The sequence below is a fragment of the Micropterus salmoides genome, unplaced genomic scaffold (assembly GCF_014851395.1).
Source record: "Micropterus salmoides isolate LMB-PRFRI ecotype aquatic unplaced genomic scaffold, ASM1485139v1 Ms_hic_scaffold_4, whole genome shotgun sequence".
Lineage (NCBI taxonomy): Eukaryota > Metazoa > Chordata > Actinopteri > Centrarchiformes > Centrarchidae > Micropterus > Micropterus salmoides.
This window is the reverse complement of record NW_024043372.1, coordinates 32,782,150-32,797,220: the sequence shown is the minus strand read 5'-3', so window position 1 is coordinate 32,797,220 and position 15,071 is coordinate 32,782,150. Positions and strand designations below refer to the sequence as shown.

At 41.7% G+C, this 15,071-nt stretch overlaps 1 protein-coding gene across 1 annotated transcript in view; it reads left to right on the top strand.

Annotated features, from left to right (window-relative positions):
* LOC119886455 (inositol 1,4,5-trisphosphate receptor type 1-like) overlaps nt 1-15,071 on the top strand; it is a 91,335-nt gene that overhangs the window by 53,580 nt on the left and 22,684 nt on the right. Inside the window, 9 exon segments of the mRNA XM_038697213.1 lie at nt 34-218; nt 6,608-6,791; nt 7,184-7,446; nt 8,204-8,404; nt 10,278-10,388; nt 11,131-11,226; nt 11,297-11,431; nt 11,900-12,007; nt 12,470-12,662. Coding sequence (XP_038553141.1) covers nt 34-218; nt 6,608-6,791; nt 7,184-7,446; nt 8,204-8,404; nt 10,278-10,388; nt 11,131-11,226; nt 11,297-11,431; nt 11,900-12,007; nt 12,470-12,662 — 1,476 coding nt within the window.

The window sequence follows — 15,071 nt, the reverse complement described above, 5'->3', positions numbered from 1 at the left end:
AGATGATAATCATTTTTGATTCTGTGACCTTAGTTGTCAGCTCTGGCGTTGGAGGTCGAGGGGATCTGAGTTTGGCTGAGGTCCAGTGCCACCTGGACAAAGAAGGGGCTTCTGATCTGGTCATTGACCTCATCATGAACGCCACCAGCGACCGGATCTTCCAGGAGAGCATACTGTTGGCCATTGCTTTGCTAGAGGGTGGAAACACGGTAATCCAGGTGAGTTGGGGTTACTTTGTTGAAGCACAAATGGTACAGAGGAGGGTGGGTGTGAAGTGTTAATGAGGTCCAGCACTCACACATCTAGCCTGCAATTAAATTGGACTACTAAAAGCATTCCCTTCAGAGAGGCATGAGCAGAATCTCAAAGAGAGGATGTTATCTCAAGGGTTCAAAGCTGTGGTGTGAAGAATTGAAGTTATTGCCCTGAAGCTCGATAACAGTCAATAGAAATAAAATTGACCAAGGATGGCGTCAACTGGGAAAGGAAAGCTACTCCGTTGTCAGTGTAATGACCTGGGTATCTGGTATCCTGACATGTTTGACCATACTGACTAGAATTACATAAAAAAAAGGGGGAAAGTGAGTTTGGGTCGTGGAAGTGGAGGAGAAAGGGAAGTTAGAAAAGGAGAGGAACGGTAGTCTGCTGGGAGAGGTCAAAGCAGCCAAATACGTCATCACTTCCCCACAGCCAGCCAGGGGTTGCTAGGGCAACACTAACTCTTTGTGAACCTCACAGCAAGCGGGTTGAGAGGGGAGAGAGCTGCTGTGTTTGCAACGGCATTATTTCAGCTTTGCAGGATGGTGCTGGTGTGTCTGCATGCATGAACTAGAATTTGTGTATACAAATATTTGTGACCAAATACACACTGCTTGTAAGCCATCTGTCAGTGTTTTCTGGTTTGTGGTTTGTGTATTGTGTTGACTTGCATTCAGGCTTGTTGCATAAAAGGCTTGTATTTGCATAATGTTATTACTGAGTGTGTGTGTGTGTGTGTGTGTGTGTGTGTGTGTGTGTGTGTGTGTGTGTGTGTGTGTGTGTGTGTGTGTGTGTGTGTGTGTGTGTGTGTGTGTGTGTGTGTGTGTGTGTGTGTGTGGAGGGGGGTGATCTTACGATCGATTCGATTCTTGGTGTCAAGATTTGATCCAGAAACTTTTTTTTTTTTGGGCACTAGTGAGCCGATTCAGGATCATAGAGGCTGAAGAATTGTGATTCTTATGTGAATGTATTTTTCTCACTCCTAATCGTTATCTGATAAGGCCTGACTTCCCAGAGCGTACACAAAAGGCACTCGCATGACTCCTGTTACATAAGCTGCTGCCTCTCTGCCTGGGTGAATGAGCCCAGAGCCCTGGGCCTCCTAACATTCCGACCAAACTCTTTATTGGGCCAGGCTTTGCTGTTGGAAAGGGGGCAGTAAAAAAGCACAAACCCTCAGAAGCCTCAGGAGACGTCCAATAGATTTCAGTAGCTCTCTGGTGCTACCTGAGGAAAAGCCACTCCCTACAGCCTCCTTTAGGACGGATCAACTCATCTGGCTTATTGACTTAGCTTTCACATTGTGTGCTGATTTACCTTTTTGAGGACCTTTATGGTGAAGTAGCTCAATGTCCACTGCTGAAAGTAGCCTGTGGCGTGCATTTTGGACAGGGTGTGGGACTTTTTTTGTTTGTTTTGTGCACCCCAGGCCATTGTAAATATTTACAATGTTATTTGACTTGAGTCACAGTTTTGTTGCAAATGTTTTACACAATATCAGACGGTGTGTAGGTTGAGAATCAGACCCATTATTCGTGTTTATTGTACTTCTGGGGAAATACCACCTAGTTATTTGCATACAGTACATTAGACAGAATCTACAATCTGAATTTCTACATCTGACTCCTACTGCAAAAGGGCAATTTTCCTCTGTAACATTTGCTGGTAGAAAAGAACCTCAAAGTGAATTCAATGCAGTTCATTGGCTTAAACAAGGAGATTGTTTCAGAATTTAAGTTAGGTGTTTTTCTCCTTCTTTGGCATGGTACAGAGACAAGTGAGCTTTGTTGAAAGATCGTGCATGGTCCAGAGTGAATTTACAACATATCAGCAGATGCACCACATTTCCCTGTCTTGCATAACGATGGGTTGCCTGCCCCCTTTTTAGGACAGAAGGGTTCTTGTTGTCTAAATGAAAAGCAGGACAAAAACATGCCCACAGATTTCTCCAAGCAGTCTGTTTGTTTTTGAGGTAATCCAGGGTCGTAGCCTAGCCAACAACTTTTCCAGGAAAGCAAGTTTAAGAGCGAGACTGAGGGCTGTTGGTTGGCTTGAGGATGAATTCGTCCAGGGCACAAATCTCTGTGCTAGCTGGACTTGAGATGGCAGGCCTGAGGGACAGAGCAAGTGTGTTAATAAGTACAAAAGGAAATAGGTCAGGACACAATCCTACCAACCTTTTCCTGGCTTTCCCCTGGCTGAGTAACACACTGAAAAGACCCACACAGCTTCCCTTCACCAGAGATGTCTATCTGATGGATAAAATAATTAGAGCCACAACATCAGGTGAAGGTTATTTAGAGCTGCAGGATTCAGCCCTTTTCTTATTTATCCTTTTATTAAATCCTAATAATTGAATTTGATGGGTTATCTGGTCACATCCTTTACAAGCACAAACATGTTGTGCTGTTGGAAAGACTTTAATTTAGCTGTAATAGCATACCACAGCTTAGGTTTCACTCGCACCTTCACTTGAACTGAAACAACAACAAATTGCATCCATTTACAGTACATGTCAAAATGCCCTAATGCCTGGGCTAAATGCAGAGTTATTCAGAGTATAGGCCATAAAGTGAGTTTTAAAAACTCACTTTCAAAATCTCACAGAATGCAGATCACTGAGTCATGAGTGCCTGTCTAGCCCTTTGTGCCGTCTGACTCACTGATATCACTGATGCACCTCATCAGTACACAATCACTGGTGGGTGAACAAAAAAAGTTTTTCACGCTATCTCAGTATTTGCCTTAAAGTTTTCCTTATCTTGGTATTTGGTGGTACGCTTAACAATTTGAAAGGGCAGAGCTCTCACCAGTCATTAACAGTCACACAACCCTTGCTTTGTTAGTCTAATTAAGAATTATATGTATTAAATACAAGATAACCTGTAGCGTGACATGTATGCCCACCCCCCCACCTCCCCCCAAAAAGGTTATTGTTAAGTGATAAGCAGCAAAGTTCCCACTGTGATACAAGTCCTCATTGGTTAGTGTGCATTCAGGTTATAGTCCCCACCAGGATATCAAAACATGAAATACACGCACACACTCCTGGATATACTTGGAGGCTAGAAAGCCTGTTCCAAAAACAGCCCTTAGATAGAGTTTGTGTTATGTAAGAGAAGAAGTGTGGAAGTTCTGCTCATCCCTGCACACCATCCATCTACTCAACACCGTCTTCATGACCTCAGATGCTGAACTGTCACAGGAGCAAACAGGTGCCATCCCCTCTGTAGGCTTGTTGTGGCATGCTGCTACCCTCAGCCTCTTTCCAAACATAATTTACTCCCCCCACCTCTGCTCGGTTCAAGTTCACTTTATAGCTGCCTCTTGGAAAGCTTTAAAAAGCATCTGCAAAGTGAGTTTCCAGGCATCAGTGTCATGTGGCACCGGTGTCAACATCCCAGCTCTCTTCTGACAGAGTGGGCAGGGGATTCTCCTTTCAAAACCCAGTTTATAAAAGTTTAATTATTTCAGTCCAGCCTTAAGCAACTTTTTAGTCAAGTCATTGCATTTACTTTTGGTTGTTTTTGGTCACTGAATACATTTTAGACTTTGCTAGGCTTGTTGCCTTTACAGAATCTTGTGAGCACTCGTGTGTATTTCTTTTTTTAATTTTAACCTCGTATCTGGCAGTCTTTTTGTAGCTTCAATGAGCTGATGGTCGTGTTTACCAGCTGGGTGTGGCAGAGTACGCCACCGCAACCCTCCAATTTTTTTAGATTAGATTCAACTTTAGTGTCATTAAGCAGAGGACCGGTACAGAGCTAATGAAAGGCAGTTAGCATACAACCAGAAGTGCAGAAATATAGTGATTTTATACACATAAGTGCTGTTATGCTATACCCTACAATATGTACAGTGGATTTACAATATAAAGACATTATACAGTATCTGTGAGTATATTAAATGTGGACAGAGTTGAAGATTGAGTACAAATGTAAGGTTATGTGTACAGTATGAACAGCATTTATGCATTTAGTAAGTATGCAGAGTATAACAACATATACACAGTAGCATATATATACAGCACAGAGATGGTTTCGTCACTGACCAAGGTGTCAGGCTGGAAAGGCGGGAGATGCATAAAAAGAAAGAGAGAGCTGATGGTATAAACAGGCCTTACATAACTGGCCCGTGTTAATGCCAGGAGCCTGGGTGGCAGCTGAAATGCAGTGGAGAGAAGTGGTAGTGCAGAATAATCAAAAGGAGGCCCTGCTGTGCCACCTTGTTGAATCTGTAGAATGGGAGAGTGAATTATCGACCTAAACCTGCTGTGCTGAACATGACTATCGGCTGCAGGATCAGCAGCGCTCTCGAGCTTCTGATTCAGACCTGAGATCAAAATGTGTTGAAAGAAATTAGTGAACTCTCTGAGTAAATTACCTTATATACCATGTTCTCATGTTTCATGAATCGGCCAAAAGCTGATTTCCTAAGTGTATTTTCATGTCAACCATAGAGCTGGCTATAATTATATACTGGTGCTGATAAAATACCTGCAGATCTGCACAGACACCAAGTATTTTTAGTACCTTACTGATGATAGCGCTCTGATTACGTGTTACAGGAAATATGCAAAAAATATTATTTTTAAAAAACAACAGGTTTTATACCCAGCCCTAGTTTGACTGACTCTGTAGGGAGAGCAAAGGGCAACCGTTGTTGTATGCTAGATATTCACTATGACAGATAAGTGCTGACATAATAATGTATTTGCGTCGGTGAAGAAATTGAGTTTTTATGGCCCTAGTTACGAAATCTATTTAATATGGTAATCTTATAAATCAGCTATCCTGGGGCTCTTTGTGTCTCTGTCTGGTGAAGTCAGCCTGCTTTCATAAGTCTTCTGCTGACTCTTAATCAGATCACTATCAATGAATGGCCCTATCTTGTCAACAACATGATGTTAACAGCTTGAAAAACAAGCGAGAGGAAACTGTTTGCATGACAGAAGGAAAACGGCTCAGCTTTGCTTAATACATTAAGTGTTCTGCATCACTTCAAACCTGAGTCAAGTGAATTATGAAAATTATGAAACCGGTTTAGTGAGAAGATTTTCTACGCAGGAAAACAAAACTTGCACGTTGTTTCACTGTTTGCACGTCTTTACCCTCTTTTAGAAACTTTACTGAGTTGAGCAAACCTGGAAAGAATCTTGTATAACAGGCTTTCAAAACTGTCCCAGAATCTATGTATGTGATAACTCCTGCTTACATCGAACCTCCCCTCCTACTTTAGACCCTCCCTCCTTCCTTGCACACCACACATTCACTTCGTGCCGTTCTGGCACTGAAAAGTAGGGCAGGGTCTCTCTCTCTCGCTCTCGCTCTCGCTCTCTCCCCAGCTTGCCCTCTCTGGGCTGATGTAACAGTGTTAGAGCTGCGGCGCTGTGTGCTCTCACTGTAACCACTCAGCTGATTACAGGTCTTATGTAAGGAGGGATTGTCGAGAGGAAAATGGGACATATATGATCCTGTTGCAGAAAAACAACAGCTCCATGCATGCAAGGTTTTTAAACAAGATAGCCCTTTGTGTAGTTCAGCAATATGCAGAATATCTCCTTCCTCACCTCGACTTCACAAACCTCTTTCTCATGCTGGATCAAACTTTTACTGTTGCATAGCATTGTTGTTGAAAAGCTCATAAAAGCAGAAATGTGTGGTCACATGCAATCACATAAATTAAACAAAGTTTTTATTGCCGTGTAAGTGAGGCCAAACTCTTGGAACATGTTTCTGCAGCTGTGTGTGTTTAACTGCATGTGTAAATGTACACACCTTTTGTTTGCATGTATGCACGTTCACACTTGTAAGGTAGGCATGTACAGTAGTGTGTCCTCAGCGGGGTGTGTAGCTGTGTCTTTGTGTGTGCATGTATTTGAGTTCGGCTGCATGTAAATCGCAAATCATGTCTTTGTCTTGCTGTTGCGTGCCTGTTTGTAAGTGTTAACGCCCAGCATAGTCCTCAGGGTGCCAGAAACGTGTTATGCCCAGGGAGCAGAGAGCAGATGGTGTGAAAACAGGTGAGCACGGTGAGGCCTTGCAGCATGTTTTCCTGGCACTGTAAGAGGAGGCTTATGCAATTGCTTCTAACAGCACCTATGACTCTCAGCAGTGTGTAGAAACTATAAGACAAGATAAGAAGTGGGGGCAAGAAGTTACTCATAAAAAAGTCCTCTGACTTTGAAGACCTAGACATTCTTCTCTGAACAAGGTGAATTTTGACATTAGTATAATTAACCAGTAACCCTTCATTAAAACACAGAGAGACGCTTGAATATAGCTGAGAGTGAAGTACATCTTACATCCACAGTCTTATTCGTTCTTGTTTTTGTTTTTTTTCTCTGCAGCGGTCCTTCTTCCATCGTTTAACAGGGGACAACAAGTCCGAAAAATTCTTCAAGGTGTTTTACGAGCGCATGAAGTTGGCTCAGCAGGAGATAAAAGCCACTGTAACGGTCAATACAAGTGACCTGGGCAGCAAAAAGAAGGAAGATGAGCCACCAGACAAAGACACGCTAGCACGCAAGAAAGGTGAGGGGTCGGGAGTTTAGGTCACCAGCAGGAAATGTTAGATCTTTTTTTTTTTTTAAGGGAATCACACGAGATAATCAAACTGGCAGAATAAACCTCTTTTATCTTCTGTGTGCGTGGCAATTGGTCTGTTTGAACACCCAGCGTCTAAATGCCATATGTGTGAAAACAGAAACTGCCACATCATTTATTTAGGGTATTAAATCTTGTAAATTTTCTGTATGCTTTGATCAAAGTCATTTAATACGGTCTAAATTTAGATGATAAAATCAATGAGAATATTCCCCTGAAAAAGAGCGAGTGATTATACAAATCAGTACATGAATACGTGACTAACTCTGGGTCTTATCTCCACTGGTCTGTGTTTGACTCTGTCCTAAACCCGTGGTTAGTCAAAGATGTGCCGGTGGTGGCAGTGGTGACCGAGGAGGTGAAGGAGCAGCTAGTGGAGGCCTCCGCTGTCACCAAGAAAGCCTTCACAACCTACCGCCGCGAGGCTGAAGCCGAAGAGCACCAAGCGGCCGCTGATGGCTCTCCCGTCCCGGCCGCTGATAAGGGCCAGGAGGAAGGAGAGATGAGTGTCATCATCACCATCATGCAGCCCATCTTGCGCCTCATGCAGCTGCTCTGTGAGAACCACAACAGAGATCTGCAGGTCAGCCAATACACCAGGGCCTTTGTTTTGCCTAACCCCCCCACCCCACCCTCTGCCCGGACCATGACATGCTAACATTTCCTGACCTGTGTTCTGAATTTCTATCACCACACTCAGTTATACAGAAACGAAACCATGTCGAAAATAGGCATCATTTGCAGAACTTCCTGATGCAGCTGTTTCCATATCTTGTATGTCTTGGTCTGGTTTCACTATGAGGAGTGTGTTGGTGTTTAGTAATGGCTAGCTCCAGTAACCTAGACAGGAGACTTCCTTCTTGCACTGATTCTGTTTACACCCCAAACCTGACCTTCATGAAACAGTAGTTGACTCGTGCTGAATCACTCTGTCTTGTCGGTCCTGACCCAGGTGCAAGATAATGATTTACTGATAACAAGGCAGCACAGAAGATCAATTCATTGAGATATTTCTGTTCCTTCCACAGACAGCCTCACAACTCTTAACTTGATAAATTTATTTCAAACTTTAGAGAGAAATGTTGGAAAACTGTGTTTAATATTCCCTGAGTAGAAGCTTAAAGGAGTGTTTCTGGTACCAGCTGTCCACACAGACCCTTTGACCATGACCAATCAGCCTGCTTTAACTCTATTGGATATTTGCCAAACATCAAGCATGAAAGTTTTGGCTCTGTTATTTGTAGTTTAAAACAAGACATTGTCTTGATGACAAAGTGAAACATGAGTAAGAAGGATATGATTCAGATATTGGTGTATATTTTATCTCCATCCATCTCCAGAACTTTTTGCGCAACCAGAATAACAAGAACAACTATAATCTGGTATGTGAGACACTTCAGTTTCTGGACTGTATCTGTGGCAGCACCACTGGGGGACTAGGGCTGCTGGGACTCTACATCAATGAGAAGAACGTAGGACTCATCAACCAGACTGTGGAGAGCCTGACCGAGTACTGCCAAGGTCCCTGTCATGAGAACCAGGTGATACATATATACACAGAAAATGAGCGTGCAAACTCACGCAAAGATGTACTTTTAACAGTATGATTAGTCCACAGTTTGTCTGTGGTTTGACGGTATAGAGAGCGTCTATTTTCCATTTGGATTTTCAAATGTGCTTTTCACTTGGCACTTAATCAAATTATCCTCCACTTACGTCAGAGTGACCTTTTTGTTTTAGTAATCCTACTAGTGGTTTTGTGTGGGTAGTTCTGTAATTAGTCCTGAGAATTTCTCTTTTCATGCCCAGCGCTCAGCTGCCGCTCTCAAGCTATGCAGTCAGTTGTCGTTCATCAAAAGAGTAACTCCAGCCTACTCTGGGCAGTGTGCCTGTGTTTGTTCTTTGGTATGGATTAGCATTGCTTGGTCTTCCCACAAGATGGTGGCATCCTCTGTTGAAGCTGCTGTGGGGTCGTTTTATAGCAAGTGTGAAACTGGCATGACTAAAGAAGCAACTTGTCAAATGCAGTCGCTGTTTGAATGGATTTCAGTTCCCTCAAACAGGGTTTAGAGGAGGATTGCCAGACTAAAACACAGTCCTTTGTTCATATCTACTGAGAGGGGAAAGACAGAACCAAGTTCTGGAATTACTTTTGTTTTGTTTGTGAGCATCTTTGCTCCAAACCATTTGGCTAGCATGAGCCATTATTTAGTTTTGGGGTGTGGTACATGTTTGTCAAAATTAACTGTAATGCGTGAGTCCAAAGCCACTATCTATTAAAATTGACCAATAGTAATGAAATGTGATCCAGCTCATGAGCACGTGACTGTGTCAGGGTTGGTCAGCTTAAGGGAATTTGATCGATATGGGGCACCACAGAAGGAAAAAGGCCTGTTTATGAAATACTTAATTATTTGACAGATAATATTCAAAATCTGGAATGTGTTTCTTTTTACTCCAACCTTTTTTGTTGACAAGCAAACATAAGGCCTTATCACTGGCTATTCAAAAGATGATTCTTAAATTAAAGCCTAAAAAACAGTGTTGTGTTCTCCTCAATTTAGATTTTTCAAACCATTTTTGCACTTTTACAAAATAAAGATCCTAAGATTTGTCGTGCCGCATTTCAGACTTTGATGATAAATGCGTGGCAGAACACTGCTGACTGGTGCTAGCATCTGTGTTGTGACTTAAGTTTATTAAATGCCGTCAATCAGTCATTTTGAGTCAGTGTAAATCATGTGTGTAGGGTTAAATTGTGAGAAGAAAGAGTTTCACCACTAGATTAATAGATTATAGATCGTGTTTGTTATCTGGTCATAACTGAAAATGCTGTACTGCTGTGTTTACCGAGTATGTCTACAAAACTTGCAGGGTTAGAAAAAGGCCTGGGCAATAAAACAATAATGATGATTTTCACAAAATAATAATAAAATAAATTTTTTTTCTTCTCAATAACGATATAACAAATGCTCAATAAATGTTTGATTTAATTCACTTGAATCACAAATGAATTAACACGTTATTTTTATTAGGAAAAAACTGGAACTGGAACAATGACCTATATATATATATACGTAAGATTTTATCATAATTGTTTTGAATGTTCTACCACAGATTTGTTAGTGATCCTCGGGCATCATGTGTAATAACCATCTGGTTTCTTCAGCTTTCACTCAGGAGCACAAATCAGCCTTTAATCTTGAAAGAAATAATAATTTGACACATACTGTGATAATTATCGATATCAAATGATATGAAATTCTTTATCATGATAACATTTTGTTGTCAAGATAAAGTCAAATGTTATATTGAATTGTTTGCTGAGTGTGTTTACATAAAAGTCAAGTCAGTCAGGATTCTACCTTTAACTCTCCTGCTCTGGTCTAAACTTTTATTTTATTTGTTTCTCAGAACTGCATTGCCACTCATGAATGCAACGGTATTGACATCATCATTGCTCTCATCCTCAATGACATCAACCCCCTTGGCAAGAAGAGGATGGATCTGGTGCTGGAGCTCAAAGTAAGTGGTTATTGGTTAGTTTAGGTCTTCTTCATGTAGAAAACTGTTCCCGTGAAGACATGACATCACACTGAGATGTTTCTGTTAAAAACACTAGAGATTTACATTGCTTAAAATTACTGAGAATTTTACAACATAAACATAAACAAGTGTTATGAACTACTTGGCTCGCTAAAGTTAAAGCTGGGATATTTATTTCAGAAGCATTTTTTGTTTTATATTTGTTGAAATTCTCTTTACATCCCGACAGCAGTCTGTGGCTGTGACAGACTTTAATAAGCGCGGCCAGTGATTTATTTGGTCAAAATGAAATGATTGGCTGGCCTACCCGCCTGCCTACCTGCACGCACTCTGCCCATGCACTCGGAGTGAAAATGTGTTTTGGGGGAGTGGCTTTAGAGGGAGGCCTGAAGGGAGAGGCTTGGATTTTTTCATTTGGAAACTCTCAATATTGAGCTGTCTCTTGCTAGTCTTGCTTGCCATTTTCTCCAACATTAACTTTGAGATATATCATTACAGGAAATCTCAATGACGGAAGACAATTCTTGAAACAGAATTGTCTTAAATCAGATATGCTAAATATATTATTATTATTATTATAATAACAATGACACATGGCAAAGTAAAAGTATTTAATGTTGGATTTCCTGTTACAGTTTGGAATGCAGAACACAATGTAGAGAAAATGTACCTGAGTTGATTCTGTTTGCGCTCTTATCTGTACTCTCTAATCTTTTCATAGAATAATGCCTCCAAGCTGCTTCTTGCAATTATGGAAAGTCGCCATGACAGCGAGAACGCTGAGAGGATACTGTACAATATGAGGCCTAAAGAGCTGGTGCGTATGACATCATACAAACATCACACAGTGTAAAGTGGATGTTATCTTACAGTCTATTTTCTTTCAGGTGGAAGTGATCAAAAAGGCCTACATGCAGGGTGAGATAGAGGTGGAGGAGCCGCAGGAGGGTGAGAATGAAGAGGAGGAGCACTCTGCGTCTCCACGCAATGTTGGTCATAATATCTACATCTTGGCACATCAAGTAAGCCACCAACTATCCGTAAAATCGGCATGGAAACACACAAACCCACAAGCAAATGCTGTAGCACATGCACGGCCACATAATATACGACATAGCCAATAGATTCTCAGTGTTCACTGGATGTCTGTGTCATTTCCTGTGGCTTCTAAAGACGTGATACCTACCTTTCTCCACTCAGCAGAGTGTCTTTTCAATCCATGATTTAGGTTAGTGACAACAGTTATAGTTACGCAACAGCCACCGTCAGTCCACACCCTGCAGCCTTGTGACTGAATGAACGGAACACCTTGCATTGAATAGCGTGTACTGTACCCAGCTTTTAAATACCAGCGACGTTGGCTCAGTAGTTAACACTTGTTCACATTTAAGGCAAACCTTTCTGACAATAATACAAACAGTATTTGTGATAAGTGTCAGTGATCAGGAATCTGTTTATCATTGGTTTTATGGTATTTGTTGTCATTTCAGTTAGCCCGTCACAACAAGGAACTGCAGGCTATGTTAAAGCCAGGGGGGACATATGGAGAGGGTGACGAGGCCCTGGAGTTCTATGCCAAACACACAGCTCAGATTGAGGTCAGTTGTTAGGTCTATGTCCGAGCTAGACTGTACCATTTTGGATCTGTCATTTTTGTTTTTCATTTAAAGTTTCACTGTGAAATACTGCCACAATGTATCACAAGACATCTGTGTTTGCTGCAGAGTATTGTGACATAGCTTGGCATCACAATTAACTTAAGACATGTGATGCTGTTTTTCTTGGCCTGCTTTTGAAGCTCTTCTTGTACCTTGACAGAATGACAAGCACCTTTGGCATGTTGGCACGTTTTCCACGTGTGCCCTCCTTGAAAAGAAGGAATGCTGATTGTTGACAACGTTCTTAACTTAGTTGTTGTTGGTTCAGTTTATCAGCCAGTTTTGTAAAGTTTTTTTAAAATTGCAAAATACAGTTTGCTTTAAAGAAGACATTATAGGGTCAAGATTTAGTTGCCTGCCACAGTGACAGAGAGTGGTGGCTGCTTCTGTGGTTGTGTCCAGATTGTACGACTGGATCGCACCATGGAGCAGATAGTCTTCCCTGTGCCCAACATCTGTGAGTTCCTCACCCAAGAGTCCAAGCTGCGTGTCTACTACACCACAGAGCGGGATGAGCAAGGCAGCAAGATCAATGACTTCTTCCTGCGCTCTGAGGACCTCTTTAATGAGATGAACTGGCAGAAGAAGCTGCGAGGTACTCAAGAGGCTACTGGTAACACAAACACGGTTCCCTGTGCGTCTTTCTCCTCAACTCTTTACCTTTATAGTTGGTTTACGTGTTGTTTTCTTGCATCCCTCCGGGCCTATGAGGACCACCCCTGAATAAGAAACAGATACTAAAGCCTCTTTCAGACACACGCACCATAAATGCTAGGTTAATTTGACATGCTGGGAACTGGAGACGAAAATTTCCTCGCACGTCACTCTTGCAACTCATCAACTCGAGATCTAGTATGATTTCCCAAACTCCTCCACGCCTTTATAGTCATCAAAAGCCACAACATGCAACACAATATACGCCTCAGGTCTCAGCCACCAAAGAAAGCCAAGTATAACAAAACAAACAAAAAATAAATCATAGATATAGAGCATGAGACAGATCTAACCCATAACTTTAAGTTTCAGTTCTGCCAACCACAAAACTCTCAGAGGCAAAAGCAGGTGTGCAGAAAGAGTCAAAACGTAACTGATTATGTATTAAATAAACTGGGCATTGTCATACTGAGTCAAACACGCTTAATTTAGAAAAATTGCACTTCATATATAAATAATAACAAAATGCCCTGGTTGATCTGACAACTTGTAGGAATTGGGGACAATCCTGCTGCCAGTGCTGCTTGTAGTTGGCAGTCTATGTATAGGTAGTCAAAGTATTCACTTGTGTGGTCACCTTTAAAATCCATCATTAGCCAGCCTTAGTGAGACCACTCTCCTTCTTTGGTGTTCCTATTTTCCAAATGGCTACCGTTAGCAGCATTGCTGACGTCCTTGGCAAGTACAAGAAAGCCAAACCAATCTGTGATGGGCATCACATGGTTTTTCTATACCATAATACATTTTAAACAGTTTAAACAAAGACCACAAACTCACGCTGATAACTGTACCCAGCAAGTCTGCTGTTTCCATGTGTGAAAGGGGATGCACTCTGCCCCCTTAACCAACCCTGGAGGGATGGAAGTGGAAAGAGCATGTAAACCTCGATAAGCAACTTAGCAAGTCATTTAAAAAAAAAAGTTGTATAAGTTAGTTAAGTGCTAAGATGGGATAACAAAATATGTTCTATAAAGATGTAAAATAATTCTTGTCCAGCCAGGAGAGTGTGCTGTCAGCTCTGTGAGTGTGATTGTATGTATGATAAACCCGATTGTTATGGGCAGTACACAAATTGTTGCACATTGCAAGCCCATTCACAAAATAGCCCTTGCTTTGGAGTTTACACATGGTGTTCTGTTTCCGGCCACTTTATTAGGTTCACCTGTTCAATTGCTTGTTAAAACAAATAGCTAATCAGCCAATCATATGGCAGCAACTCAATGCATGTGGAGGTGTAGACGAAGTCCAAAGCGAGCATCAGAATGGGGAAGAAAGGACCATGGCATGGTTTTTGGTGCTAGACGGGCTGGTCTGAGTATTTCAGAAACTGCTCTGATCTACTGGGATTTACTGGCAAATAGTGAATTTAAACCTAAAACGGTGGCTTTGCCAGTGTGGATGATTGATAAACTGGGGTTTGAGAGGTCACACAAGTGTAGAATGTTGTGTTTTTGTCTTAGGGGGGGGAAAAGCTATGGATGGAGCTTGAAGCCTGTCCTATCTTTAATTTGATGGGGGGTTTTTGGAGGGGGGGGGGGTATTTCTGCTTTATTATAAGCAAAAAGGACAGTAAACAGGGAAGTTTACAAAATAGGAAAGAAGGCAGAGATATGCGATAAAAATACTTTGCTGGATTCACACCCAGGATGTTGTGCTTACATGTTGCATCTTAGCCAACTGACCTATCAGTGTGCTCCAAGTCTGTTCCATCTTAATAGGATTAATGGGTCAACCTGCTTCATCTACCTGCCAGTTTGAGGAATCTCATAATTCCTCTTTTAAACTAAACATTTCCACTAATCTTAAATACCATAGTCGTGCAGACCTGAACTGTTTGGAGTTTCCCTTTTAGCAGGGCAGGGCCCTGTTGACCCGTGGCTGATTCTCTGTCAGCTACTGCAGTGAAGTGACTGGTTTAAGAGCATGTTGAGAAGGAAGATTATCTATAATGTGATAGCACGTGATGATAACCTCTCTCCTATCTGAATGAATCAGTACAGCTGGAAACTATATTGTTCCGCTGGTGATAATCATGCCACGAATAAAGTGACTTCTGATGGTAAAAGTCCCCACCCACAGTCCTTCTTTTCTAATGAATAGTCTAGCTCAAAATAGGGTTGGCCATGATACTGATCTCCTGACCAAGGTCTAAGTAGGGTGTGTGTGTGTGTGTGTGTGTGTGTGTGTGTGTGTGCGCATGTATGCAAGTAAACATGTTTACTCTCCTTAAACTAGAAAATCATATCATGTTTGTGAAATCAGCCTGACAGTTGGTGTTCTGTACTTAAAT